Raw genomic sequence first — 27,605 nt, 5'->3', positions numbered from 1 at the left:
ACACATCCCTCACCCCCCAAAGAGCAAGCACTTGCATGTGGAAGCAACAGGAACATTCAGCTGAGGTAGGAGAGCAAAAGGAAGGAGGAAGCTTTGAGGTTATGATGAAGGAATTCTATTTCTATGGTTTGATGAAAAAGGAAGAAGGGGTCTGTGTCCTGCCTGATTTCGGCTCTGCTGGAGGGCACACTGAAGATTATTCGAAGAGGCAAGTTTTAGGGAAGAGGGAAAGAAAAGTCATGATCTTGTTTTTCTTCCCTCACCCCCCACTTTCTTACCAGATCTCACATTTGCTGCAGAATAAATAAAAGCTTCTAAGATAAGTTGTCAGCCACTAGGCCTTCAGATATCTAAGTAATGCTTGGGGGCTAAATAAATGCATACATATTCCTGCTTTCCAGGTCCAAGCGGCACCAGAGCATAGCAGCATGCCCAAAGCAACTCTGCCATTTAAAAGCCCTTTATAATCCATTGCTGGTCTCATGTCAAGTTTAAACCCCACCGCCCTGGGAATGGCACACACAAGCATGTCTGTAGTAGAGTGAGCTAATTCTGAGGTGAAGCTGCAGAGTGAGGAAGGTCACATGCTTCTTACCCTCAAGGCAAGACATGGATCTACTACAGTGTATATTTAGCTCACTTTTTATGCCCACTGGAACCACGAGGGGTAGCTACTGCACATACAGCATAAAGGAAGAGTAAGTTCCCCTAAGGTATGGGAAACCAAAGTGGAAAAGGAGAAGAGCACAGGAAACAGCCTTCCTCGAAAAGCGAGAGAGACAGTGGTGGGGGAAGTACAGAGCAGGAAGCGCAAGCAATGAGTGTGGCAGTCATGATAGTGATAAAATCCAGAGAGCAAGCATATCACATGCATGAGGACTATTTTCCTGTTTGAATAATAATTGCTTGGTAAGCTTGATGATGAGTGAGACAATCAAAATGAAAACCGGAAACAATCACATGTGAGCAGAACTGTCAAAAGCCAAATACAAGAAGCTCAGTAGAGGCAAACACTGCTTATTCACAAAGAGCTCATGCTGGGAGTTACATCTCTCTAGTCTCCTGCTAGTCGCCTCTGATGCTGTGAGGCTCCTTTACAACCACATTTCATTTTTCATTTTAATCTGTCTTACACACTACTGGATTCTCAAGTAGGGTTTATACACCCAAGGCGGCAGGGGTCAATCACATAGTTAACCTTCTTACTCTGGCTTCTGCAAACAGACTTTCCCATTAAAGAAGGAAACAAACACACTCCTCTCTGACTGGAAATTAACGCCTGGAAAAAGGTGACTTGACTATGAAAGCTGGGAGAACGGATGGCACGTTTAGTCCACCTTAGTAGTAAATGGTTTAAGAACATTGCTTGTAAATGCAGATATTTCTGAGACTGCTGCTTGCCTTCCAGAGAGTTATACTGAATAATCTTGAGACCTTTCTGAGTTCTGCAAAGCTCTAAGAGGTAGTGTTTTACTACCCCAAATCCATTTTTAAATTTTCTCCTGGCATAAGACATTTCCCTGACCCCACACCACCAGATCCTAGCCACAATACCTTACTCTGAGTCATACGTAGCTCATTGCCCAGTATCGCAAATACGTGTGTTTTCTGATTGGCCCTGTAGGGGGCCTGGTGGGCAGTTGGAACTATCTGTACATTAAGAAGCCACCAGACTAAGAACCCAAACTCTAGTAAGTAGTGTTTTTCTCTTCACCAACCTAGCAGACATCTCCCACTATGATGTGCGTATATGGACTTTTCTACATTTTGATCAGTGCTGATCTCCCAGCAGGTAGAACAGTGGCCGGCACGTATCTGTTGACTAAAGAACTCTCCTCAAGGAGCCAGGCATCCCCAATCTCTCTATATATATCATGGGCATTATCAATCCATAATTGTCACAAAGCCAGGCTCACAGGGGGTCATCTTGTGAGAGAAGACTATGAGGTGATTTCTTAATCTGCCAGTAGTCAGCAATTAAGCATGTTGAAAAGTATCTTAGATAAGGGTGCAGAATTAGACAGATGGAAGTTGGGAATGAGGACGTTGTGAAGCTTCAGGGTTCCAAGAACTCATGGATAACAGGCTTTGCAATCAAGGACCAAAAGTAAGAGAAAGAAAAGATAATTACTACAGAGCTGGTTGCAAGGACAGACTTTTTTCACCATCTTCCCTGAAGCACAAAGAGAGAGCAACATGTTAAAGATAAAGAAACATCAGTGTAAAATACTTAGAATCTCCAAACAGCACACAAAGTCCCAGCAAGAGAAAGCAGAATGAGAGACAGACTGGTGGTACCCGGGAGCCGCTGCCATAGGTAAAGTTCTATGGGACATAGATCTTACTGGCTGTTAGCCTTCACATGGTTTTCTGATGGCTGACAGCTGAGCTTCCACATCCAATTCTTCGTATCTAAGAGTGCTTGGCACTGAGGTTCTGGGATGGGGGAGGAACTCCAACACAGTCTCTCAGGTCTTACTGCTTGAATTTCAAGTACTCAAGCAGTCTTTCCACTGACCCCGTCCCACTTTCTATTTCTCCTGCTGGGTTGTTAAAAAGCACTTAATTAAATGCATTAGTAATTCTACTCCAGTAGACTGACAGGACCACTATTACAGTTTTGAGTATATTTAAATTGGCTAATATATTTCCAAATCCTAGATATACACACTAATTCCTTCCCCTCCAGAAAAATCCTTAAAAGTATGTGGAAAATAAGCAACTTTTAAACATAAATAAAGCATTAAGCCAAGCCGTGCTTCCAAACCGGAATCTATTTTGAGAGCACAGAATAACGCATCCAAAACTAGAAAGACCCCACGCCTGTTACGTATGTTTTCTCTTCCATATTTGCTTTAAATCTGCCTCTTGCAATTTGTTCACCAAGGCTTAAAAGATGTATAATCAAGTGCCTTCAACAGATCTAAGGCTTCTCTTTTTAGACCCAAAAGGAAGTAAGATTTAAGATCTCTAACATTTGATGTTACAAGTGTGCCACCACCTACCTTTAAGAGTATGTGAGAATTTAATTAATTAATTAATCTGAAGTGTAGTTCTCACATTACGCTTCACAAAAAAGCCTTGGTTCTTTTTCTTCCCTCTCAGACATCTCAGGCTATATGATATAGGCCTGACATGTTATATACCACTTTACAACACTTGTCTCCTACGTGTCTTTTCACTTTGCCAGCTGGACATAGAAATTAAATGCTTATTTAAGTGTCAAGGTGCTAATAACATATCTGGTCCAGCCTGGTCTAACCTGTAAAGTTATCAATCTCAGTACCCAAAAACCACACATGCTTTGGAAAACTGCCACACTGGATAACACCGTCCACCTCTTTTGTTTAAAAGTCCAGGGCTGGTGATATGTGAGGCCCAAGAACCTCTGGACCATACTCAGAAACAATGATGACTTTTGCACATGCATTTAAAAAGCACTTCAATAACCACATCAGAAGTTTGAGGCCTCAACAAAGAAGGTCTTTAACCGAACTCTAACAGGTTTTCTACCTGAGCCTTATTTTTGTTTTTTTGATTTTTTATTTCAATATACATTTATGGACCATCTACTATGTGGCAGGCAGGCACTGACTAATTAGAAGGAAATGATGTGTGCTTCCCAATGCTGCCCGTGTCTGTGCACACCATCTTACTTGATTTGTACAAGAGCCCTAGGAGATAGGCATCATCTTCATTTCACATATGGGAAAAACAGGCTGGGGAAGTTGGGTGATCTGCCATTGTACCTTACTTTTAAGAAGAGAGCAGAGAAATCCTAGATATTATGTTCAAAAAGACCATTTTCATTGGCAGGTGCTGGGCTTTGGTCCTTAAAAAAATTAATGCTTAATCAGAGTAACTATACTGAAACCCTTTTTGAACTACCGATTTTATGGAGTTAGAGGGTGAGGGGGGAAGTGAAAGGATCCAATGAAGAGACTCTAACATCATTTCAACTGATAGGCTTAACTGAGAAGAAAAATAATTTCAATCTACTCTGATAAAGAATAAAAAATAGGGTGTAATTCTCCCCTGCTGCCAGGATCAAAGTACATCAGTGGTCAAGACGCTCTCTGTCACTTCTAATGCCAGAGACAAGGGGGGCGTACGTGACTATGGACTTCAGTCTTCATTTATTCCAAATGGCCCAGCAGTCTCTATAGCATAGCCATCTTTTCTACTCTCTGTCACGGATCTATGAAGAAGCACTTCTACCAGAAAATTATTTTGAAGTTTATGGAAACCTAATTATTATCTCTATATTTTTTATCATAATTAACAAAGAGACCCAAACTTCTGAGGTTAATAGTTCAGCCAAGCCACTGAGTAGATGATATACAAAGAGACAATGAAAATGGACTGCATGAAACATCAGATCCAAGCAGCAGAAAAACAAGGACAAGGAAGGAGTAAAGGTGTTACACACAAAGAGCCAAGCAGGGCGTACTCAGAAATCGGGTCCTCCTGCCACCAGGTTTGAATGTCACCTGCTCAGATGCACAGTTAAACTTCGCACAGCCTGTGAGAGGGGAAAAACAGGGAAGAACAGAGAGAGAAGAGACAGAACACAACTACAAGATGTTAGAAACTTGAGGCTGGAGTGGTGAAATGCGCTAAGATGGCACACAGAAGAACAAGTTTCCAGGAAAAGGTTAGATATTTAGGCCAGGAAATATCAGGTCTCAATTCCCACCCTCTGCCAAATGCTGAAGCTCTTCCCAGTGGGAATAATGCCAGCTAGCTTACGGTCCTAGTGAATAAGTACACTCCTCTTATGAAGAGACAGTCTCATCTTTGTTAAAATTATTTTTATTTTTATTTTTTTTTAAGATTTTATTTGTTTATTCAGGAGGGACACAAGAGAGAGAGAGAGGCAGAGAGAGAAGCAGGCTCCATGCAGGTAGCCTGACGTGGGACTCGATCCCGGGGCTCCAGGGTCACACCCTGGGCTGAAGGTGGCGCTATTATCGTTGAACCACCCATGCTGCCCTGATCTCCTCTTTAATTTCCGTGATATTGTGGCAAAAGCACCTATGCGAGTTACCTGTAACTTCTCTTACTCTTTTCCACCCAGATGATACCTAAGTCCTTCCAGTTCTCGTTCTACTATTGCTAGCAGCTCTTTCCTCGACAGGAAAGTTCTGAATGATCATTAGTAAATAAAACTATATTTAGGAAGTAGATTACAGATACTTGTACGGCTATTTATCTTAGTATGCTACTCCCATACTTAAAAGTTTAAAAAATCTGCACTGGCTAAGCAAATGTATTAGCTCTTCAGAAACTGCTACAACTCCTTCAATTTTGGTTCAGGAAATTTCAGTCTAGTATTAAAGCATATGTTCCAATCCCAAATGAGTTATTAATTTGATTAAAGTCCTCACATAAGTCACAAATGCAACTTTTTGCTGTAATCCTTTGAAAAAGGCAATTTCATCTGATAGAAGCAATGAGCTCACCTAATCTAATCATTGCCCAACTGCCCCTTCCAGCTCAGAATCTGTAGGTATACAACAGATAGGTTGTGTTCTGGCCAGCTGGTTTTCCAACTGACCTTAACAACAGGTTACTCTTCAGGCTTTTGTGGCAGGTATGACAGCTTCTCCGTTTTAATGTTTTTAGAAGATGATGGTTGCTTTGATTGCCTACCTTGACCTGGAGCAGAAAGGCTTGGGACTGAAATGGCACCATCACTGGTAAAGGCTGAGTAGAGGTTGTCACTGGAGGGAGATGGCTTAAGGGGCTGTAACAGCTGATTTGGCCCAGTCTCAGGGATGTTGCCAGGAGGGTGGAGGGTCTGCTGAGCGTGCAAAACTGAAGCAGCACTCTGACCAGACAGGTTACCTGTCAAAAGATAAAGCGGCATGAAGAAACATGTACAGCTTTCCCAACACCCTAAATGGCACTATTCTTATTCCTATAATGTGTCCCATTAAGTGACTAATCACAGGTCAGAAGCTATAAATGATGAAAGAACAAAAAGCCTCCCTCATCGGAGGGGAAGTGAGAGAATCAACAGGCAATAGGGCTACAGATAGCTTTAGATATCCGAGATGGTACCCAAGTGTCATCTGGATAGAACATGAAGAGGGTATGACCGAATTCCACAATCGCTTTCCTAAACCCTATTATAAAACACTGAGTCAGAGCACAACATCAATAGGCTTGATGGGCAGTCTCTGCTTAGTCTTTATTCTTAGCATGTGTCAGATCAAGTAAAAAGTGGTGTCAAAACAGACACAAGTGACTACAGAGTAATGCAAATTTAAAATTTGTGGCAGGTGGCTTTTATTTTCTAATCAATTGTCTTTAAATTGACAAACGTGTCTGTTTCCTACTAACTGGTGGAATAGAAGGCCACTCAAAAAGTCAAAATTGGGGTCAGGATCTAAATTAGCTGATATCCCTTATAATCACATTTCCACTACTGAATTGGTTCTAATGTGCTAGAGAAAAAGTCTGGGTTTCTGAAAGCTTCCAGAGAATGGAAAGCTGCTATGAAATTTGAACTGTTTTCCAACATATTTATATTAGATCTGGAGAGCAAATATGGGTAACAAGCTTATTTCAGTTTTTTTTTTTTTTACTTTTCAACTTTTTTTTAAAAAAGATTTTATTTATTCATGAGAGATACAGAAGAGAGAGAGAGAGGCAGAGGGAGAAGCAGACTCCATGCAGGGAGCCCAATGTAGGACTCGATCCCAGGACCCCAGGATCATGCCCTGAGCCAAAGGCAGATGCTCAACCCCTGAGCTACCCAGGTGTCCCTACTTTTCAACTAATTATCTGTTAACATCGCAATTTCACCAAAGGGTAAAAATTCTATCACAATTAAAACAGACAAACTATAGTTCATTATAAGATATTGTGATTTAACTATTTTTTTTATTACACCACAAACAAGTTTTTTCTTTCTTTCTTTTTTTTTTTTTTAAAGAATTTATTTATTTATTCATAGAGACGGGGGGCGAGGTGGGGGGGAGAGGGGCAGAGGCACAGGCAGAGGGAGAAGCAGGCTCCATGCAGGGAGCCCGATGTGGGACTCGATCCAGGGTCCCCAGGATCAAATCCCGGGCTGCAGGCGGCACTAAACTGCTGCGCCACTGGGGCTCCCCGTTTTTTTATTTCAATACAGAAATAAAAACTTGAATCAAGAAAATTACTCCCTGTGACATATATGAAATTTACATTCCTCCTAGCTGCAATTATGAATAATTCATGCATTGAAAAGAAAAATCTACCTGAACTTTACTAAAATAGAGTACAGTTGCTTATGAGTTTGGTGAAATGTGAATTATATGAGTAACCAGGCATTGCTACATTGTTTATCCTTTAGAACAACTGTAAGTGGCTACCAGTAGAGAGTCATATGGATCACAATGGAATAAGGCATTGTACTCACCCAGTCTACTTTCATAGACTCAACAAAAGAGATACTATAAACATAGGGAGTAGAAAAGTCAAGGAAGCAAGAATATTAGGAAAGTCAAACTCCTTTAAATTTAACAAAACCAACAAATGTTCATATGTTACATATAGAGTTGGAGACAGAAAAAGATGGGACAGCCAAAGCTGACCTGGACCATGGCTTTTTACCTGAAAGCTGGGGACTTTTATTCCCCAAGGAACTGCTGCGACTAGACTTGCTGCCTTTGCTTTTAGTGGGTCGCCTTCTTCTCCCTGAAAGGGGGGCAGCTGGGGGGATAATGACAGCAGGGGGAACCTTTCCCAGTTTGGTATACAAAGATTCAATTTCATGCTTCTGGCGACTCTGCAGGTCTTGAATCTCTTTAAGATGTCTATGAAAGATAACCAAACATAATTCAAAAACATTATGTTTTTGTTCAACATTGTTCAACAACGTTTGTTCAATTTGTTCAATTGTTCAATTTGTTCAACAACATTTTTGTTCAAATGAGATTTAATAACATATTCTTTAACCTCTATTCAAGTATTTACTTATTTATTTTTCCCCCAATATACTTAACCCAATTTCTACTATCTTGAAATTCTAGTTTGTCATCTCATAATGTTGGCCTCCATTACCCAAGCCAAATTCCAATCAGCTCCTAACCAACAACAGATAGTTGATGATGTGTGAGGAGAAAAGGTTTCCTGACTTTTGAGACTACACACAGGAATACTGAATTTGCTACTCTGATCCAGTTTATTAACTATGATCTATAAAACCTGCCCACATAATCTACATCCCAGTGCCATTACTGGATTCATTTGGTAGACTAGTAAGTAGATTAATAATGATAAAGAGTACTATTAACAAAAACAACCATATAATAACAAAAGGTAAAGAAGTAGAAATGCTATGGGTCCTTATAAGAGACCTAATGAGAACATTCAGATAACTAGCTTTTGCCTACCACTCTCTCTTGAAAAGAAATGAGGTATAAGCATTTTGCATTGAAAAAACACTATCTAGGCACCAGTAGCTAGATCTTAATACAGTTCTGCCATTATTCTTTCATAGAAGAAAATATACTTACTTTTCTCGTAGTCTTCGCAGCTCTAATTTTAAATCTTCATCTTCAATATCTGACTCATTGTCACTACTCATGTAAGAGGAGTTGAATGAATTACTAAGGCTTTGACTTAGATTCTGGATAGGCAGGCTCTTTGAGCTCAGCTGATGGGGGGAGTGTGGACTACCTGAACCATCATCCACATCCCTGCTCAGGAAGGCAGCCTCCAGGTCAGAAGATGGTCCGTTCAGATGTGAAGGCTCTGACAGTTCAGGCTTTTCTTTCTTTGGTATCACAGCTGGAAGAACACCTTGTTCCAAATCCATAAAAGGAGGAGACGCTATTGGTCCCTCTTTCTTTGCCTCAATGAGCTTGTCTTCAGTTCTTGACACAGAGAAACGACCTACTTTGTTTGCTGTAGTTGTCACCTGAAAACGTCCAACCTTGGTAGGCTGCCCAGTTTCTGACTTTGCTTCTGAGGCAGGAGTTTTGTGGGCACTATCTGGCATATCTGATGAGATGCCAGGGATGGTTATCCCATTAGGCTCTGTCTTCACCAGGGTACTTTCTGGACTACTACTTGATAGCACTGAGGACTCTGAAGTGCTGGATTCAAAATGAACAGACTTTCCATCTTCTAACTTATTTTTACCCTCCTTTTGAACATCATCCATTGCAACTGAAACCTGACAGAAAGAAACCAAAGTGAGATTAAAAAACAAAGTCCCTAATAATCAATTTTTAAAATGGACCCCTCTCAAAAAATTGAGGGGGGGCCTGGCTGGCTCAGTCAGTAGAGTGTGTGACTGTTGATCTCAGGATTGTGAGTTTGAGCTCCGCACTGGATGTAGAGATTATTAACAAAATCTTTTTAAAAAGTGCATTACTTTGTTTCCCAGTGAATAGGCTGAGTATGTCTTTACTTAAGTCCCTCTATTTTCACTGTGAAAATAAATGGAATACCATTATAGAGAACAATATATCTGTACTGAGATGTACACATTAGATACATAGATTCTCAGTGGCTGGCAAAGCTTACTAAGTAAATAATTGCTTTCATATCTCATGTTATACACAGGACTTAGATTTATGTCTTTGTGGAAATATAATTAACAAGGAATGGAATCTTTTTTTTTTTTAAAGATTTTATTTATTTATTCATGAGAGACACACACAGAGAGAGGCAGAGACACAGGCAGAGGGAGAAGCAGGCTCCATGCAGGGAGCCCGACATGGGACTCGATCCCAGGTCTCTAGGATCATGCACTGGGCTGAAGGCAGTGCTAAACTGCTGAGCCACCCGGGCTGCCCTAAGGAATGGAATCTTGAAGGTTGCTTGTGAATATAAAAACTACAAAGATTAAATCCAGTAAATGTTAAATGCCAGCTAAGCTTCAAGAATCAACACAACTAAATGGGACTATGAGGATCCACATCCTTATTCTAATTTGCCCATGTGTTATAAACTCAGCTCAGCTACAAACTCTCAGAACCTCAGTTTACAAACATCACCTACCAACCCCAACTCCCAATGGTATCCTGAGAATAACTGGAAAGCAATTCTAAAAAGCAGTAAAAAAAAAACAAAAACAAAAGAAAGAAGAAAGAAAGAAAGAAAGAAAGAAAGAAAGAAAGAAAGAAAGAAAGAAAGAAAGAAAGGAAGGAAGGAAGGAAGGAAGGAAGGAAGGAAGGGAGGAGAGAGAAAGAGAAAGAAAGAAAGAAAGAAAGAAAGAAAGAAAGAAAGAAAGAAAGAAAGAAAGAAAGAAAAGAAAGAAAGAAAGAGAAAGAAAGGGAAAGAAAGAAGAAAGAAAGAAAGAGAAAGAAAGAAAGAAAGAAAGAAAGAAAGAAAGAAAGAAAGAAAGAAAGAAAGAAAGAAAGAAAGAAAGAAAAATTCACTGGTTGGATCAGCTGGGAAAATATAATGATATGGTATCACACTTGATGCTCAGTAAGTAGTTTCACTTCAGAAATTAATCCTAAAAAATTATCCTAAACACGCAAAGTATTTGTACATACAAAAATGTTTCCTGTTACTTTACTATGTTGGAAAAATTAGAAACAATGTAATGACTAACAATAGGAGAATGAGTTAGGTAAATAAAAAAGACGGGGCGGGGGAGCCACAAAATATCATTCAAAGAAGCAGCAGGGTCAACTGTAGATACACCCATGGCATAGAAAAATCAATGGAAGGGAACACAACCCTATAAAGTAATCCTGGATGGGGAAGGGAGGTGGTGGGGATGGGCAGATAGTTCATTGTTTCTCTACTAAGTATTCTATATTTTCTTTGAGATGTGTTATTATTATTTTTTAAAGTTTACTTATCTACTTATTTTTAGTAATTTCTTTGTCCAAAGTGGGGCTCGAACTCATGACCCCAAGACTAAGGCACATGCTCTTCTGACTGAGCCAGCCAGGCACCGCAGCATGTTTTTTTTTTTTTTTTTTTTTTGCATGTATTATTTTTAAGAGGGGAAAATGACAAAGAGCTATAAAAAAGAAATATATCATTAAATTGGCAATTACGTCCCAAAGGTAAGTAATAATTTTATTATATACCTATTCACCCCAAAGAGGAATTCACGGCAAGGAAAAGTGGTTGTCTTACCTGAAATCTTCCCATCTTAAAAACACCAGTTCCCGAACTAGTCGCTAGGACAGGACCTTCTGTGATCTGAGAAACTGAAGTAAGTACATGGAGGAGAAAAAGAACTTAAATTAGCATTTCTGTTTAGCTAGCTTCTTTTCCCTTTGGCCAGAAATACAGCAAAATAAAACTATGTGTCAGGTGAGGAAAACTGTTCAAGGCAGGGAAAATTTCCTTACCTCCTCTTCCCCTTAAGTTTTGTCCAACAATGGAAAAGTTATTATTATTTACTTTCCTACTAGATATCTCTAGTCTGAAAAATTATATTGTTTGTGAAACACTGTCAAAATCTGAAAATTAACCCTTTACTTTTCCTTATACACATGTACAGCTGATATGGTATTATTTGGAGGAATAAAACAGCTTCACAGCTTAACTACAACCTAAAAGAGATACTACAAAAACTATGGTTAACAGGCAGTAAGAATTCAATTACTCATTCTTTAACTCAAAGATAGCTATAAATAAATGAAGAGAAAGGATGAGATTTTACCAAGGACATTAAAGACCCATTTTTTTGTTTTTTAAAGATTCTATTCATTTGACAGAGAGAGAGAGAGAGAGAGAGAGAGAGAGAATGCACCCCTACATGTGCAGAGGGAGCTGAAGGCAGAGGGAGAAGCAGGCTCCATGAGGAGCAGGGAGCCTGATGCAGAGCTTTGATCCCAGGATCATGACCTGAGCCAAAGGTAGACCTTCAACTGACTGAGTCACCCAGGGGCCCTAACGACCCATTTTAAAATGAAAATCAACTATGATAAATTGGTTTAGGCAATACTTAGGCAAAATCCTAAAACAGCAAGTACAGGTATCAGAATCACTGTTAAGTAGTTTTGAGCAACTTTAAAGCCACCTAGGTCCCCCTCTCTAGGGACAATCATTTGTTTGAAGTTTTTTTTTCTGGAGATAATGTAGACCTATACCAGCATTTTCTTTATTTTGCAAAACTAATAAGTTGTGTTTTATATAAATACATATATAATATATATATGTATATATATAAAACACTGGTTTTGATTTTTTTAAAGATTTTATTTATTTGAGATAGAGTGTGAGCGAGTGAGCGAGAGCACAAGCAAGGGGGAGGGCCAGAGGGAGAGGGAGAAGCAGGCTCTCCACAGAGCAGGGAGCCCGATGTGGGGCTTGATCCCAGGACCCCAGGATCATGCTCTGAGCTGAAGGCAGGTGCCTAACTGAGCCACCCAGGTGTCCCTGATTTTGATATTTTAACCATATATCTTAGAGAACATTCCATATCGATGTCTCATTCTTTTTAATGGCTGCACAGTATTTTATGTTTGTCTGTATATTATATGTATGCAAAGGTAATGTAATTTAAGCAGACTTCTGCTGATGGACATTCAAGTTTTTTAGAACTGGCTATTATAAAAGTGCTCTAAATATTTTCTTACAGATCTGTGTAATAAATACCTAAGAGTGGACATGGTAAACCATACCCATTTAAAATTCTGATAGATATTACTAAATCGATCTCCAAGGAGGTTGTATCAAGTCACCAGTGGCTATTAAACTTCTTAATTTACCAGTAAGAGGTAAGAAATGTTATCACTTAGTAGTCTTTTTTGTGATATGAATACACCCCTCTAACCCAGTTTTTTAATTATCTTTGGCATTTTTTTTTTCCATGCAGAAAACTCATTAATGTCTATGTTGCTTTGGGGCTACAGTAGGAGATTTGAGTAATGGTGACAGACTATATGGCCCGCAAAGCCTGTAATGTATACTTTCTGGCCTTTTACAGAAAGTTTGTTGACCCTGCTTTCTACAGAAAAAGAAGAAGAAAAGGATTCCTTTTATGTTTTGTTACAGTACTATCTTTAGTATCATTTTCTATCTTTGGGCCATTTGGAATTTATTTTGGTTGAGGTTGGTGATCTATCTTTGCTTTTTTCCAGATGGCTGTCTAGTTGTCACAAAGCATTTACTGAAATATCCCAGCATTTTCTCACTGATTTGCAAGCCCATCTTTTTCATATTCTACATTCTCTTATAGTTTGTCCATTTCTAGACTTTCCTGGTCCACTAATTTTCAAGTCACTCCTTTAAGAGAGAGCTTTGAAGTAAAATTTAGAATTTAATGGAGAGAGAAAGCTGAGCATTCCAGGTAATCTTATTAATAGTTACACAGGGGAAACTATATCTATGTAGGTGGTAGTGAGGAGAATGGATAAACTATAAAGAGGAAAAGTATTAAGCAAGTGCTCTAACAAAATCACGTTGAGTAAGTACAGCTCACATTGAATTATATCCACCTTTGAACATAAATGGTTCTAAGGGAAAAGCTAACAGAAAATAAACGCTTTAAATTTCCTAGCTTTTGGGGGACCAGTGATGTGGTGAAAAGAGATTCACAACAAAACTTTAGAAAAGAAGTACTTAATGTGAACTTATGACCACATGCATGCTCATAAAAGTTCTCATTGTTGGTATGGATTATTTTTACAAAATTAAGTTGGAAATATACCTTTCTCAGGAGACTATATGTATGATCATGCCAATTCTTTTTTAACACAATTCTAAAGACTCTAGAAATAGATAAAAGTGTTTTTAAACTGATTAAAATCTTATATTTGTATTTCTACCATTCATGCTATTCAAGATTATCTAGTGTCACAAAATCCAAGAAGTTAAGGTAAAATTTTTTGTAAGTATGCCTGAATTTCCTTATCTCTTTTAGTCAAGTATCTGACCCAGCTAATAACAAAGGGTCTTATTCTGAGAATCGACCCTTTGCATGCCCCTCTTGCAAAAAAACAAAACAAAAAACCCAAAACAACAAACAAAACATAAAAGATTTATTAATTTGCTAATATGACATGTTCTAGATACTAGTATTGATGCTCCTCAATCATGAAATACATAAAAATGTTCCTTAGAACGGTCTCAAATACACCTACATTCTTAAGAAAGTCTTTCAAATAGTAACCTCTATATCAATTATGGAGAGGACTTGAAATGATAACATAAAAGAAGGATGCTTCTCACCATCCTTCTGAGGCTGTGCTCCTGCTTCTGTGACTGCTGTTGGAGCCACCACGGACACAGGCTGCAAAACACATACGCAAAGATACCACAAAATCTTTAGCTTCAGTTACTTTTAAAGTTTTGCCATGCTGCCTTCTCTCTTTTGCCCTTATAATGGCCAAATAAATGCAGTATATACATATGTGAAGAAACACTTATGTCCATAAGAGTTTTCTATTTTTTTCAGCATAAAAATAAGTCTGATGTAAAAAAGATTTTTAAAAGGAAGAAATTCTGAGCTGTTTCTATATTGCTTTCTTTACTTTCCTCATGGGATACTTGGATATTCATAGAAATAGAGTTTTAATCAGAACACTATTGTGTGACAAACTTAAAAGGAAGAAGTTAAAACTTTTAAAGTATAGCTTCCTCCAAAGCATAAATGCAAAATCCATAGGATTAATCTATGGTATAATTCTATGGTAAAACAAGAAAAGTATCTTTCAAAAAAATAAAAATAATCTTTTCCACAATTACACCACGGGGTCAGTTGTTAATCTTACATTATTCATGTGCCTTATTTCTGCTTGCTGGGACAAGCAAAGATTGAATTAATACTTTTAACTCTGTAGGTGTTAAACATATTAATAGGTGTTAAACATATTAATAGGCTTCTTAAACATAATACAGTATGCTCTGAGAATATAGATTAGAATTATGGAAAGACATCATCAAGATTTTCAAAACTTACACCAATTGTAGATGTCACCGCAATAGTCTCTGGACTAAGTGTTCTTCTCAACTGAGCATCAAGATCTTCCAGAGGTTGCTGGGACTGAACGAAAATAAGTACAATAAGGAGAGGTCTTTGGCATAGTCAGAGCCACTATATATAGCTAATCTATACAGAATACTGTTTGGTGCTTTAGGTTAACACAACATAACATCTATTCACTGAGTATAAAACTCAATACACTAAATTTACATTGCCTGAATGATTTCTGTCAATTTCCCAAACCTTGGAGAAATTTAGTTACATTAATGTTTTTATAGTTTTGAAGTCTTCTTACCTTCTATGTTTGATGTCACTTGAAGTGATAGAAAAGTTTCTATTTGTCCTCTCTTTAAAAAATTCTGTCCTCTGTTCTCTCTTTAAAACATTCTGATAACTGTATCAAGATCTACCAGTAGATTATTGTATCACATGTTCCCTCTTTTCCTTTTTAGTTTAGGTCCGTCTGACAATTTGACCTTATGAATTGCATTAATACATCCTGTCACTATCAAGGGATATTACTCTTTTCTTTAGGTCTTAATAATCTATACTTCTTATACCCTACAGATGACAGCAAGAAGGAACTGGAGGTTTGGACATTCCATCCTGTTAACCAGGTCTTAACTATCATCCACCCCAAGGCCATAACTTTTTACCTTTGAAACAGACCATAATTCCATATCTATCTTAGCTTCTGTCAACCTGTTCTTCTGCAGCCTTCATTTATACTTCTCCTTCTATATGTAGGCATTATCCACTTACCCTCACATCAACCACCCCTATCTTATTTGCTGTTTCTCATCTCATTTGCACCCTCTCAAAAGTCTGAATGGATTCTTTTTAATCAGAAAATAGGGGTAAAACCCCTTATTTACAGAGTTTCACAATGAATTTTTTTCCAAAATTTAGTGGCTGATGGAGTTCTTTTTGGAATTATTATTTTTTAAAATTATTTATTTATTTATGATAGTCACAGAGACAGAGAGAGAGAGAGAGAGAGAGAGGCAGAGACATAGGCAGGGGGAGAAGCAGGCTCCATGCCCCGGGAGCCCAACACGGGATTCGATCCCAGGTCTCCAGGATCGCGCCCTGGGCCAAAGGCAGGCCCCAAACCGCTGCGCCACCCAGGGATCCCTCTTTTTGGAATTATTACTTTACTCTAGCAAGTTCTTAAAGTTATGTTCTACTGTACACCTGAGATTAAGTAGGGACAAGTTTAGACTTCTCAAGTTAGAAATTTATATTTTCCTTAGACACAATTTTAAAATAAAGCACACAACTGTAAAGTCAAATCTAATCATGATTTAGTTTCATTGTTTACTGCTTTGTCTCAGGGCAGAAGCTTTTTTACAGTTATAATGAATTCATAATAAGTACTTTCCTTATGGGAATTCAATTAAATGTGTGGAGTGGTGGGGTATGGTGGGAAAGGGAAATGATAATTTAAATATTGCAGGCAGTTTTACCCTCTGGTCAGAACTGATCGTGACATAGGAAATTAACATTCATGTCACTGGTCTGAGCTGTGTAGGTTTTCTATTGAAGGATATAATACATATTTGTTCATGAAGCATGACCATCCATACATAAACCAATTACTTTTATTAGGTGATCAGTGAAAGAAATGTTAAATATTCAAGAAAACACTGGTTGACTGAACTCACAGAAAAGGGGCATTATCAGTTATCAGTGTGGTATCTTTTCCTAAGGAACTTTCAAAGTTAATTTTGATTACTTATTTTTACTTCCACAATAGTTTAGAACCTAGTTCTCATTCCTTAGATGTAATTTTACTCTACAAAACTCTGAATGATAGGAGTTGTATTTGTCCGGTAATAGGTAAACTTTGCTATTTTCTTCCTTCATAAAATATGAAAAAGTATTAATATTAAATGTTTTCTAGATGACTTGAAGTAATAATAAAAACAAAAGAACTATGAAGCTTCTTACTTTAAGTAGGGCCTGGATAATTAGCTACACTGTTTTAATAGAAAGTTGTTACTAAGTCAAAACCAAAGAGGAGCCAGAAGCCAAGATCATGCAATGGAGAATTTAAAAAAGTAAGCTTTGTGAAAGAAAAGTAAGGGTACAAAAAGACATCTGCCAAGTCTTAGGGCACCTGAGTTAGTGAAGGTCCTGGAAAAGGTGGCAGCTGCTCGCTGGGTGGAGTACCAGCTGGAAGTTCAGTACCCACTGGCAGCACCTGAGACAATGAAGGGAAATTCAAGTCCATGAGACACTGAGAGTACAGAATGCGTACTGGAGAGCAAATCAACTAATTCCAATGTAGAAATATAAGAGTAAAATATATAAGTAAGACATGCTGTCACCTGGCTTATATTCTGGTATCTATCTTAAATAAAGGACATTATAACCATGATACTATTATAGGGGTTACTACTACATGGCAATAAAATAAATAGTAAAATTTAGTAAAAGGTTTTTCCCTAGGGAAAACAGAATCAAAGTCTGTCTGGACAGGAGAGGCCAAGTCCAGATATTCTTGAGCCACTGTTTTAGTACAGTATCATTAGGCTTTTCTGAGAAAACAGTATAGTTCAGAAATAACCAAGGGTCGGTCTGAGAACAAAAGTCACCAGAAATCTAGTACTATTAAGCAATTTGTACAAAGCCTCTACTGTTACCCTACTATAAAAAAAAATTTGCGATCAATGGCAAAGCAGAAAAGATGAGTGAAGCACAGAATATAGTAGGAAAAACACAGCCTTGTTATTTGGAAAAGATTTCAGAGACTAAAGATGGCAGAATGAGAGGAAATCCACCATTGCAGAATCAGAAAACACATTTTAGTTATTTTATTCCTAGGATTAGATTCTTTCTTCCTCTTTACAAAATTCATCACCAACTTTCAGTTTTATAAGCCTCAAATTTTACATCTTGGAATCTAAGCAAAGCAGAAAATTTGCTTCATCCTCACTGAAACAAAGGCTGTTAACTGCTATATTACTATGTATAATTGCTAGCAGAGGCATTTAGCTTCCTTTTAGGATAAAGATTTCTTTAGCTGGTACCAATTATTAAGAAATGTCTATTTTACCTATCATACAACCTTAGAAAATCATGTAGTATAATCCTGCTATATTTCAAAAGAAAAAAGTATCTTGTGTTCCATATACATATATCCTAAAGTCATTTTCAATTTATTTAATAAATACAGAATGCTACTATATGCCAGGGTATCTTTATAACTGCATTTCTAATTTGCAAAGCTGAGCTGAAAAAAATGCTCTTATGGGAGTGGGGGGGGGAGAATGATCATATTTATCAAATTATTTTAAAACAAGAATCTTACTGGAGCTTTAGTCAAAGGTGGCTTTGATGGAGCAGTTCCAGCTTTCACTCCTGATGTAGTGCTGCCTGGGGCTGACACATAGCTGACTGGGGTAGAAACCTGCCCAGGCGTGACCACTGGTATAACTGACAAACCAGATGTTCCTAATTGCAAACTGGTTGGTGGTAAGCATGTACTTGTAGTAGATGTCATGAGCTTGCTTGGTGCAACAGCAGTGGTTGGGATACCTGGCGTGACAGTGGTCTCTACTACCAGTGAAGTCTCTAGTGAGACCGATGTATGTTGGGCTCCAGATGAGCTCGGTTCACTAAAGAGAGACCGCAGCTTTTCCTCTAGAGTCTTTATGTCATCAATTCCAGGAGCTTTGGGCTGTAAGTCAGCATCTATTTCAGGACAGTGAGTGTGGGGCTGGTTGGGAAGTAAAGCTGGTTGAGGCTGACTATGAATTAGTGTCTGCTGCACAGCAGGCACACTGGCAACAGGTTGTACCAAGGGTGGGATACTAAGTACTTGGGGCAATAAAGGTGTAGAAGTAGGTCCTGCTGTTTGAGGAAGGGCAGGAATAGAAGCCATAGCTGATGGGGTAACCAAAGGATGCACCCCACCAGGCTGAGAAATAGAACTAGATAATCCTGCTCCAGGGGAGGAAGATGATGCAGACAGGGACAAAGCCAATCCAGTTGTACTGCTATGAGATGTTTTATCTAGTGAGTGTGCACTAACCACCACTGTTTCAGCTAGAGTTGGAGCAGAGGTGCTGCTGCTAAGCTGAAGAGATGGCTGTGAAGCTATGCTTGGGAACGGAGTGATGGCAGGAACGGATGTTAATGTGGCTGCCCCAGTAGTACTGCCTGCTGTCTGCTGTGATAGTACAGGTGGAGGCTTAGCACCTGGGACAGCAACACTGCCCACTGCAGAGGCTAAAGCTGTTGAAACTGGTATAGAAGGCAAAGTTCCTATGCTAGAAACAGTGCTCCCAGATGTGGGAGCTTGAACTGGCTGGGATGTTGCTGATATTGAGACAACTGTAGGTACTGTGATGCTTGAAACCATAGTGGAAAATATTGGCGATTCAGATATGGGTGGTACAGGGAGACCACTTGAAGGCATTACACTTGTGCAGGTGGGAACTCCACCAACCCCTGTTTCAGTGGGCACTGGAATCTCAGATTGAATTACTGATGTGGAACTGTCATTTAGAGGGCTGCTAGTTGCAGGGACTGATACTGAAGGTGTGGCTACTGCTGTGGTTGGGACTCCAGCAATGCTACTCATGGAAGGAGGAACAACTGGAAATGTTGGTCCTGTATGACTGAAGTTGGGAGGTGCTGTGCTGGGCCCTTCTGTCATCTGCGCATGTCTAAGTTCAGAAAAGGCTTGCTGTAGGCTAAGGGATGAAGCAGAGTGAGACAAGTTCATTCCAGCGCTGTGAGTAGAGGCAGCAACTGTAAAGGAAAATACAAAATTCAGAATCAGTCCATTTTATTATTTTATTTTATTGTAAAAGATTTTATTTATTTATTCATGAGACACACAGAAAGAGAAAGAGAGAGGCAGAGACATAGGCAGAGGGAGAAGCAGGCTCCATGCAGGAAGCCCAATGTGGGGCTCGATCCCAGGACTCTGGGATCATGCTCTCAGCCAAAGGCAAATGCTCAACCACTGAGCCACCCAGGAATCTCAAGAATCAGTCCATTTTAAAAGGGTCGATTCAAAACAGTCCTAACAATCTATTTTTGGATTACCAATATTGCCACGTACTAACAAGGTTTAAAACTTCTCCTAAGGAAATGACAGGATCTAAAGCAGCAAAGTAAAAGAGCTGTTTGATCAAAATAAGTTAGCTTCTATGAGTATCTATTTCTAGGGGCAAAAAAAAATTAATAGAAAGGAAAAAAGGGAAAAAAAAGTCACCACAAAACACCTACAATAAAAACAAAACAAAACAAAACACCTACAATAGTCCTAAATAGAGAAACGAACACATACTATTGTAGGTATACAGTATCTATTACACAGGCTGCATCTAGTGCAGTTGTCTTTTCTGCCTCTTATCTTTTAGTCTCCTATTCATCATCTATTTCCCTTCCCCAATATTTATCCATTGATTATAATCTCAACTTTCTACTCTTCTTTACTGTCTATATCATCATTTGAACTACTGTTTGATAACCAGCCTTCCAATATAGCAGAGATGCTGTAAGATTAATAGAAGTTTGTGGTAGAAGCAATTTCTTACCTGTATCTGGTATTTCACTAGTGAAAACTTTTGATTCTCGTAATCGACTTTCTGGCACAGGACTCACTATAAACCGTCTTCCAGCAGAATGAACAACTTGAGTTAAAGAACTGGTAGGAATGCCTGGTAAAAAAGAAACAAACCACTTAATTGTGTTACTTATATACTGTCACCAATATGAAGCTTCAAGATTTCATTATTAGTATTCAACTTCTTAGGTCAAAGGTAAAAGGAAACATGGAAAGAAAAGAAATTCACCTATTTGCTGTGGCATGGAAGACGCAGGAACTGGTTGTTTGAATTCTCCTTCCAATTTCTACAACAAACAAAAGTGATCAAATTCATTCTCAAACACAATCTTTATCATTGAGCACAGCAAAGGTCACGTGCAAAGAGAACTTAAATGTTTGATAATCTTAATCACAGATGTAATGTGGTATCACTGAACATTTTGCATGGCAGATTTAACACCACAGCAATATTTCAAGTAAACAAACTTCTCTATGGGGATGATGATCTTACTTGAGAACCTGTAAAGCCATAGTCATCCTTTCCCTGCAGACTCTCCAATCCCTGGTCACCCTCTGGTTCCACACTGACATCCTCACTGAGCATTTCATCAGCCTTTTCAATAATTTCTCGTACTTGATCCACAAAGGACTCTCTCTCCATTGCTAGAATAAAGTCATTGTTCACCTGTAAAAGAAATGTGATGTCAGTCTGATTAGTAGAGTGTTACTCATGTTTTAAGTTATTCCAATTACCACTTGTTCATGACTTTTGTCTGACAAATCTGCATATCACCTGTATCATTATTTATTTGATATGTAAATTAGTTCTTCAATACCCAGAATTGGACATGTCCTAGACCAAATAAGTCACAGGTAATTCATATTGAAATAAACACATAACTATCAAAATAGATTACAAAATGCTGCACATTTTCATAGGGCAGTGGATACTGAAAAAGTACTAAAGCAAAATCTGGAACTCCAAATGCAGACATACCATAATTGTTGCTATCTCCTCAGGATTGTCACCATCTAAATCAAATTTGAATGTAACCATTTTCCGATTATGAGTCTCTAGTTGACATTCTACTACTCGGTCTCCTTTATTTGAAACCTAAAAAGAAAAAGAAAAGGAACTTAAAACGTTAAGAATATCGGCCTTTGTGCTACTTCCTCACCTTCCACTGAAGAGTCTGGAAGGAATGTAATAAAGTATCCATTCTACAAATTAAAACTCTTTTTCTAGAAGGCAAATTATGCCTTACTATAAAAATATGGAATTTAATAATATTATTGGGGGATTAGAAAATTCCAAATCATCAATACACCTGAGCCTTAGAAATATTTAAAGATTATTTATTTATTTGACAGAGAGAGAAAGAGTGCACACATGTGCGCATGAGCAGAGAAGAGGGGAAAAGCAGACTCCTTAATGAGCAGGGAGCTGGATTCAGGACTCAATCCCAGGACTCTGGGATCATGACCTGAGCTGAAGGCAGATGCTCAACCAGCTGAGCCACCCAGGCACCCGCCTTAGAAATAATTAAATGACATTAAGTAATTATATGAAACCCATAAGTTAGCAACACTTACATTCAAAATTCTTAATTTTGGACGCGAAGTCTTTTCATGACGAGAGCGACTTCTTACAGATTTTCGGTAATGTCGTTTTGTAGCTCTCCCTTCATGCCTTCCACTGGAGGATGGGACATTCTCATTGCCATCACTCATTCCTGAAGCAACATCTGAATGTGCACTTAAAAAAAAATAGTTCAGTGTTTAAAAATTTGATATTTTGAAGTTTTCTATCATCCTTCCCTATCAGTCAAGGTAGAACTTTACTTTTACATACCTGTCTATAGAGGAGACCAAAGTGGTAGGCTGTGCCTGTGCCACTGGAACTGGCTCTGGAGGAGCAACTTGAGAGACTCCCTGAGTGCTCTGTAAATAGAAAGGATGATGCAGATCTTGGCAGTAATATATTTTATCTATTATTCAGCATCTCCAAAAAGCTACTTTTTTTTTCCTTTACCCCTCCACCCCCAAGTCCTAGAAGCACTAAATGTACTAGTAATTCCCAGTATTCAGCATCTAGAGACAGTGGTCTTAAAATTCCAAAGGAAGTCTCTAAAGCTAAATCTCATATAGACTGCATGGTGTGACGTCAGCCGACATAACTGCTACGTAGTGAGAAAGTACAACTTGCATGCAGCCAGCATCTTCCTAGAAGTGTGCAACAGGGCAGGCAGAGCAGAGTGCAAAGATGATTCAGATCTTTCTCCTAGTAGGGCAAAAATGATTATTGGGAGCACAGCAGGACAAGATACTTTCATGACTGCCAATGGCAAGAATTTGTGAAAGGATAAGAATAATGGCTAAAGTACTAGCTAGAGAAGTGAAGTGCTAATAGGGTTAATCTTCTCCAAGGCACACTCACTTCCCAACAGAACAGCCAGTGGCAACAAGGCCCCCACATTGGCATTTCATTCTGCTGGAAGAAAAAGTGATTTAGAAGTTAGTTTGAAAATAGTCTCCAAATGAGTTCTAAAACAGGGGAACCTTTGTTTCTTGTCATTTTTATCCCACTGTGTAGACGTTTTATATATAAACATGCAGTAATTCCATTTACCTCCAGAGCTGCTTGCTGGGAGGATGTAGTGGGGGCTTGTTGTGCTAAACTCACTGCTGGCTGGGACACTTGAACCTGTCCTCCTATACTGCCCACAGGAACCAAAAGGTTAGATTCCACAAAAGGCTGCACCACTGTAGGAAAGTAACCCGGTGTAGCCAGTGCTTCTGTGGGCATGGGAGGGGATAGGACTGTAGAAGGGATGCAAATAGAAGCCACGCTGGAAGAAGGAGCAATATTTGAATCTCCTGGGTACTGTGGTGGCAGTCGAGATGGAAAGCCCTGTGACAGAAATGAGGGAGGTGAGTTAGTGCAGCTTGGGTCATCAAATTAGCAAAAACAGTAAGACATGCACACACAAAAAAAACAAATGAAAAAAACAACGAGACAAAAACACCAAAAAAACCCCAAACCCCAACAAAAAAAGAAAGTACACAGCAAAGAATAGTAGCCCAATGTCTTCCTAATAATTTAAAAATGATTCTTGAAATGGTAGACTGGTTTCAAATTTAGGGGACAGGACTCTACAACTATAAATTGCTGAGTTTTCTCCTCTTGGAGAGTAAAGAGGAGGAATAAACATAATTCCTTTTAGAAAAATATCAACTTTCTAGCCAATCTTAAGTGGAAGAATGCAAAAATTCTTCAAGGTATCAGTCATTCTAGTCATATGATGACAGGATACTCTAAGGCTTTTTATTGATACCATGTTGGCTACTCTATTTATCCCACCTATAAAAAAAAAGTACCCTGATATACTCTATCATTAGCTATATCTAGCATTTAGTCAGCTTACATCAAATAGAGAGAAGCATCTTTCTCCTAAGAAGTATCTTGAGAAAAATGGAAATTTCTATCTTTTCTCTGAATTTTACTATATTAGCTTCCCTAGTTGAGACCAGCTACACCTTTATTATTGCTAAATATTCTGATATTCAACTATTAGTTTTCAAGTCCTTTGATGGTCTACTATTAGAACCAAGCCCTCTGTCTAGTGTCTTCCTTTTTGCTAGCCAACACAATACCTGGTACAGAACATCTCCAGAGGGAAGTGGAACCTCAGCAGCTTGTCCAAGGTTAGCTGGTATTCCCATGGACTGAACTGCTGGTTGCAGGAGTTGTGGGTGAACCTGACTTGGCAGCTGAGTCACAGGCTGCAGAAGGGTTGGAAGCTGACTAGGAACCACAGTTGGTCCCCCTGGGATCGCAGCTGCTGTAGCAGATGAAGCCAAGGTGAGCAGAGGCTGATTAATGCCAGCTGCCATTGTAATGGGAAGGGATGAAAAACCTGTCTGGGGCGCAGACGCATGAGGAGTTGATATGGGAATTTGAGAGACCGGGTACTGAGGGAGTAAGGAAGTAGAGAGTGGCTGTCCCACAGGGAGGAAATGAGCACCAGAGTGGACTGGAACAACTGAGGGTTGTGCCGCAACTGGGATCTGAGGTTCGCCTTGGATAGTTGGTACTGGCTGGGAAACTGGAAGCTGGGAAGGTAAAGAAAAACAAAACAGACAGACTTTAAAAAAAAAAAAAAAGGAAAAAAAAAAAAGAGCAAGGCTGCCAAAAGCAAGAGTTATGTATTAGCCAAAAAGAAGGAAAATCCTCCCCAAACCTCCGCACACATTAGTGTGGGTTAGTGTGCCACAAGAGAACAGGAAAGTATAATAGGAGACAAAGAGGCTGACAGACTGGCTGTTTCAAATCTTTTGCTGTAAAAAATTCTGCTCATGCTTCATCATTTAACAACAGAAAGAGGACACTTTCATAGGCAAAGTCTGTTTCTTACAGTTTTATTTAGATAGATTTCACATATCCTAATCCTTTGGCATATGTGTTGTCACTACATCTATGACTGCTATTATAGTAGTTACTGGAATTCAAGTGAATTCCTTCTCACTGGAGTTAGATTTCAGTTCATATTGCTTCTACAATTCTGAAGTCTCACACTGGCCTATGAAAGTAGGTATAAGTACCGTATTTTCACTGATTCCAGGATACAATCATCCCTCTCTACAATCTGCTCTTTGTAACCTTTGTGAAACGGAGATGTATCTTACAATTAATGGTGTGCCAGTACCTGGTTAGATAAAATAACGGTGCATCTGATAATTACAGTATCTCAGATGCAATGAAATACGAGAGAAACAATACACTATGCCAAAATACAAGGACAACAAGTCCCAATGTTAAAGTTAAAAAAAAGTCATTCAGTAAAATATACCTTCCAAAGGGCACTTTTCAAGTGATTAGAAGGATGACTTAGAACAAACACCACTCCATATAAGGAGGTTTTATGACCTACTGTCAGGAGGCAATGAAGGAGGAAGCAATGCATAATCTACATGAAAAATACAGCAGAAATAAACATCTGCATTAAAGGGAATTAAAGCAATTAAAAAAAAATACAGCAGAGCTGTAAAACTAGAATGTTGGATAGAGCTGACGCAATTCTAGAAAATGTCCAGGTTCAAGTACCAAAGTACTGTTATTTAATCTACCAGTTCAAATGCCTGTTAAATGGACTTTAGACTGATAAACCTAAAAGTCAGTTTGGATTATGGATGCTGTTAATATGTACCTATTTACATTAACCAATGCGTGTGCACAAAAGGAACAATTGTCAATTCATTTCTGTGAATGAATTTCTGTGGTGAAAATAACCAACTTCAGTGTTTCACTATTACAGAAGATAAAAACCTTCCATGAGAAAGTTATATGGAGATTCTTCTTTATCATCTATTTAGAAATTAAGAACGTACCTGTTTTCCAGCTGATATTTGAGGCAAGACCTGTGGAGCCTGAGACTGACTGACTGGTTGTGCAATAGTGGCCTCACTGGAGGCTGATGTCTGTGGAAGCGAATACTGCGCTGTCTGTTGTGGAGGGGCTGTCTGCTGTACTCCCTGCTGCTGAAAATAAAATAGAATAATTCAGTTTTATTTCAAATCATTAATCACATGGTTCTAAGGAAGTATATTTGCCTAAGGCCTTCTGTATCTGTAAATGACAGTATTAGGAATTAAGACATGCATAAACCCAGATTAATCAATTCCCTTTTACATTTACTTCTCTTTTTCCTCTGGTGTTCTTCATGATGGTACAACCAAGAGCAATTAGCCAATGTTTCAAAATTTGAGTCACCACTGGTTCTTCACCTATTATCCCTCTGACCCCAACAGGAGGTCATTCACAAACACCTTTAGATCACATACCCAAATAAATACTCCCTCCTCCAAAACTGCCCTCCCCATTTTTCCACCCTATTTCTTGGTATCACCTCTCGTTTTGGTCCTATATTAAACAAATCTAATCTCCTCCTTTAATCTCTTTCTCTTATTGTATTTTATCAACTGTATAATTAATTTCCTTGAAGAATAGCTCTGATTATAGCCACAAAATAGTGAGAAAAGCATTGAATGTGGAATTTTAGCTCTATCATTTGCTAGTTGTAATACCTTAGAGACTGCTCATTTTACTGCCAAAAAGGTATTTCCTTCTTTGAAAAGGACACTATCACTCAATTCAAAGTAGGGCAAAGGGAATAAGTGACATTTAGTAATCAACCATGTGCTAGGCATTTTTTTTTTAAATTCTGCGTTGGCTTTTATTTAATGAAAAAAGCTAATTTCAAATCTACGTTAAGCTAAGCTAAATACAAAGTCTTAGTGACCAATGTCTAGGCACTGTGGTATAATACACCTAAACTTAAAGCATGGAGCATAAATGTACTCTCAATACTAAATTTTATAATAAATAAATGGTTCTCTCTAGCCTAACAAAAATCTGAACTTCATACCAGATTTTCAAAATTCTCTAATACCTATAATTTAAAATTCTTATTAATATAAAACAGCTGTTTATAATAAAAAATTTAACCAACCTATTGGAATATCAAGTTGAATGAAATAGCCTACCTCACACCAATTCTCCAGAGGCAACTACTATTAGTGGTTTGGTTATCATTTTTGCGATTTTTTCCCCTATATTTAAGTGGTCATTTACAAAAAATGACATATTTGTTTTCTGAAACAAAAGCATGCCCATTCTGTAAATACTGTTCTCTAACATGCTATTTTCATATAATTTATCAAGGGCATCAATATCCTAATGATGAACATTTAAGCTGATTGTTTTTTTGCTACTTAATGCTACAACCAGTAGCTTTTTACATATATCCCGGTCTATACAACTAATTAGTTACTGCTGGTAAAAAAGATAAGCTATTTGTTTATATGTGTGGGTATATATTAAAACAGATTTAATTGACATATAATGATTCAATATATGCACATATTGTGAAATGATCACCACAGTAAATCTAGTTAACATCCATTATGACACAGTTAAAATTTTTTTCTTGCAATAACATTTAAGATCTACTCTCTTAGTAACTTTCAAATACACAATACTATAGCAACTGTAGTCACTATGCTATATACTGCATCCCTAGGACTTATTTATTTTTGTTTTATATATATATTGAACCTGGCCACCTTCATGAACATCCTAGATTTTGTTAGATG

The 27,605-nt window shown here is 38.3% G+C and overlaps 1 protein-coding gene across 24 annotated transcripts in view; it reads right to left on the bottom strand.

Annotated features, from left to right (window-relative positions):
* The window catches only part of WNK1 (WNK lysine deficient protein kinase 1), a 150,097-nt gene that overhangs the window by 4,325 nt on the left and 118,167 nt on the right, over window positions 1-27,605 (bottom strand). For 2 of the 24 annotated variants that reach the window (XM_077871565.1, XM_077871572.1), the window contains 21 exons: window positions 25,842-25,991; window positions 24,108-24,566; window positions 23,083-23,364; window positions 22,891-22,944; window positions 22,306-22,394; window positions 22,047-22,209; window positions 21,451-21,567; window positions 20,965-21,138; window positions 20,701-20,758; window positions 20,443-20,565; window positions 18,204-19,648; window positions 17,010-17,093; window positions 14,867-14,950; window positions 14,137-14,197; window positions 11,092-11,165; window positions 8,505-9,166; window positions 7,600-7,802; window positions 5,653-5,847; window positions 4,430-4,522; window positions 2,132-2,173; window positions 163-189 (listed from right to left, as the gene is read on the bottom strand). In XM_077871565.1, coding sequence (XP_077727691.1) covers window positions 163-189; window positions 2,132-2,173; window positions 4,430-4,522; window positions 5,653-5,847; window positions 7,600-7,802; window positions 8,505-9,166; window positions 11,092-11,165; window positions 14,137-14,197; window positions 14,867-14,950; window positions 17,010-17,093; window positions 18,204-19,648; window positions 20,443-20,565; window positions 20,701-20,758; window positions 20,965-21,138; window positions 21,451-21,567; window positions 22,047-22,209; window positions 22,306-22,394; window positions 22,891-22,944; window positions 23,083-23,364; window positions 24,108-24,566; window positions 25,842-25,991 — 4,639 coding nt within the window. The remainder of the gene's footprint in view (window positions 1-162; window positions 190-2,131; window positions 2,174-4,429; window positions 4,523-5,652; window positions 5,848-7,599; window positions 7,803-8,504; window positions 9,167-11,091; window positions 11,166-14,136; window positions 14,198-14,866; window positions 14,951-17,009; window positions 17,094-18,203; window positions 19,649-20,442; window positions 20,566-20,700; window positions 20,759-20,964; window positions 21,139-21,450; window positions 21,568-22,046; window positions 22,210-22,305; window positions 22,395-22,890; window positions 22,945-23,082; window positions 23,365-24,107; window positions 24,567-25,841; window positions 25,992-27,605) is intronic. The other 22 variants (XM_077871566.1, XM_077871573.1, XM_077871588.1 and 19 more) reach the window with 19 other exon arrangements.

This window comes from Canis aureus, chromosome 25 (genome assembly GCF_053574225.1).
Source record: "Canis aureus isolate CA01 chromosome 25, VMU_Caureus_v.1.0, whole genome shotgun sequence".
NCBI classification, from domain to species: domain Eukaryota; kingdom Metazoa; phylum Chordata; class Mammalia; order Carnivora; family Canidae; genus Canis; species Canis aureus.
This window is presented reverse-complemented; position numbering and strand designations above follow the sequence as displayed.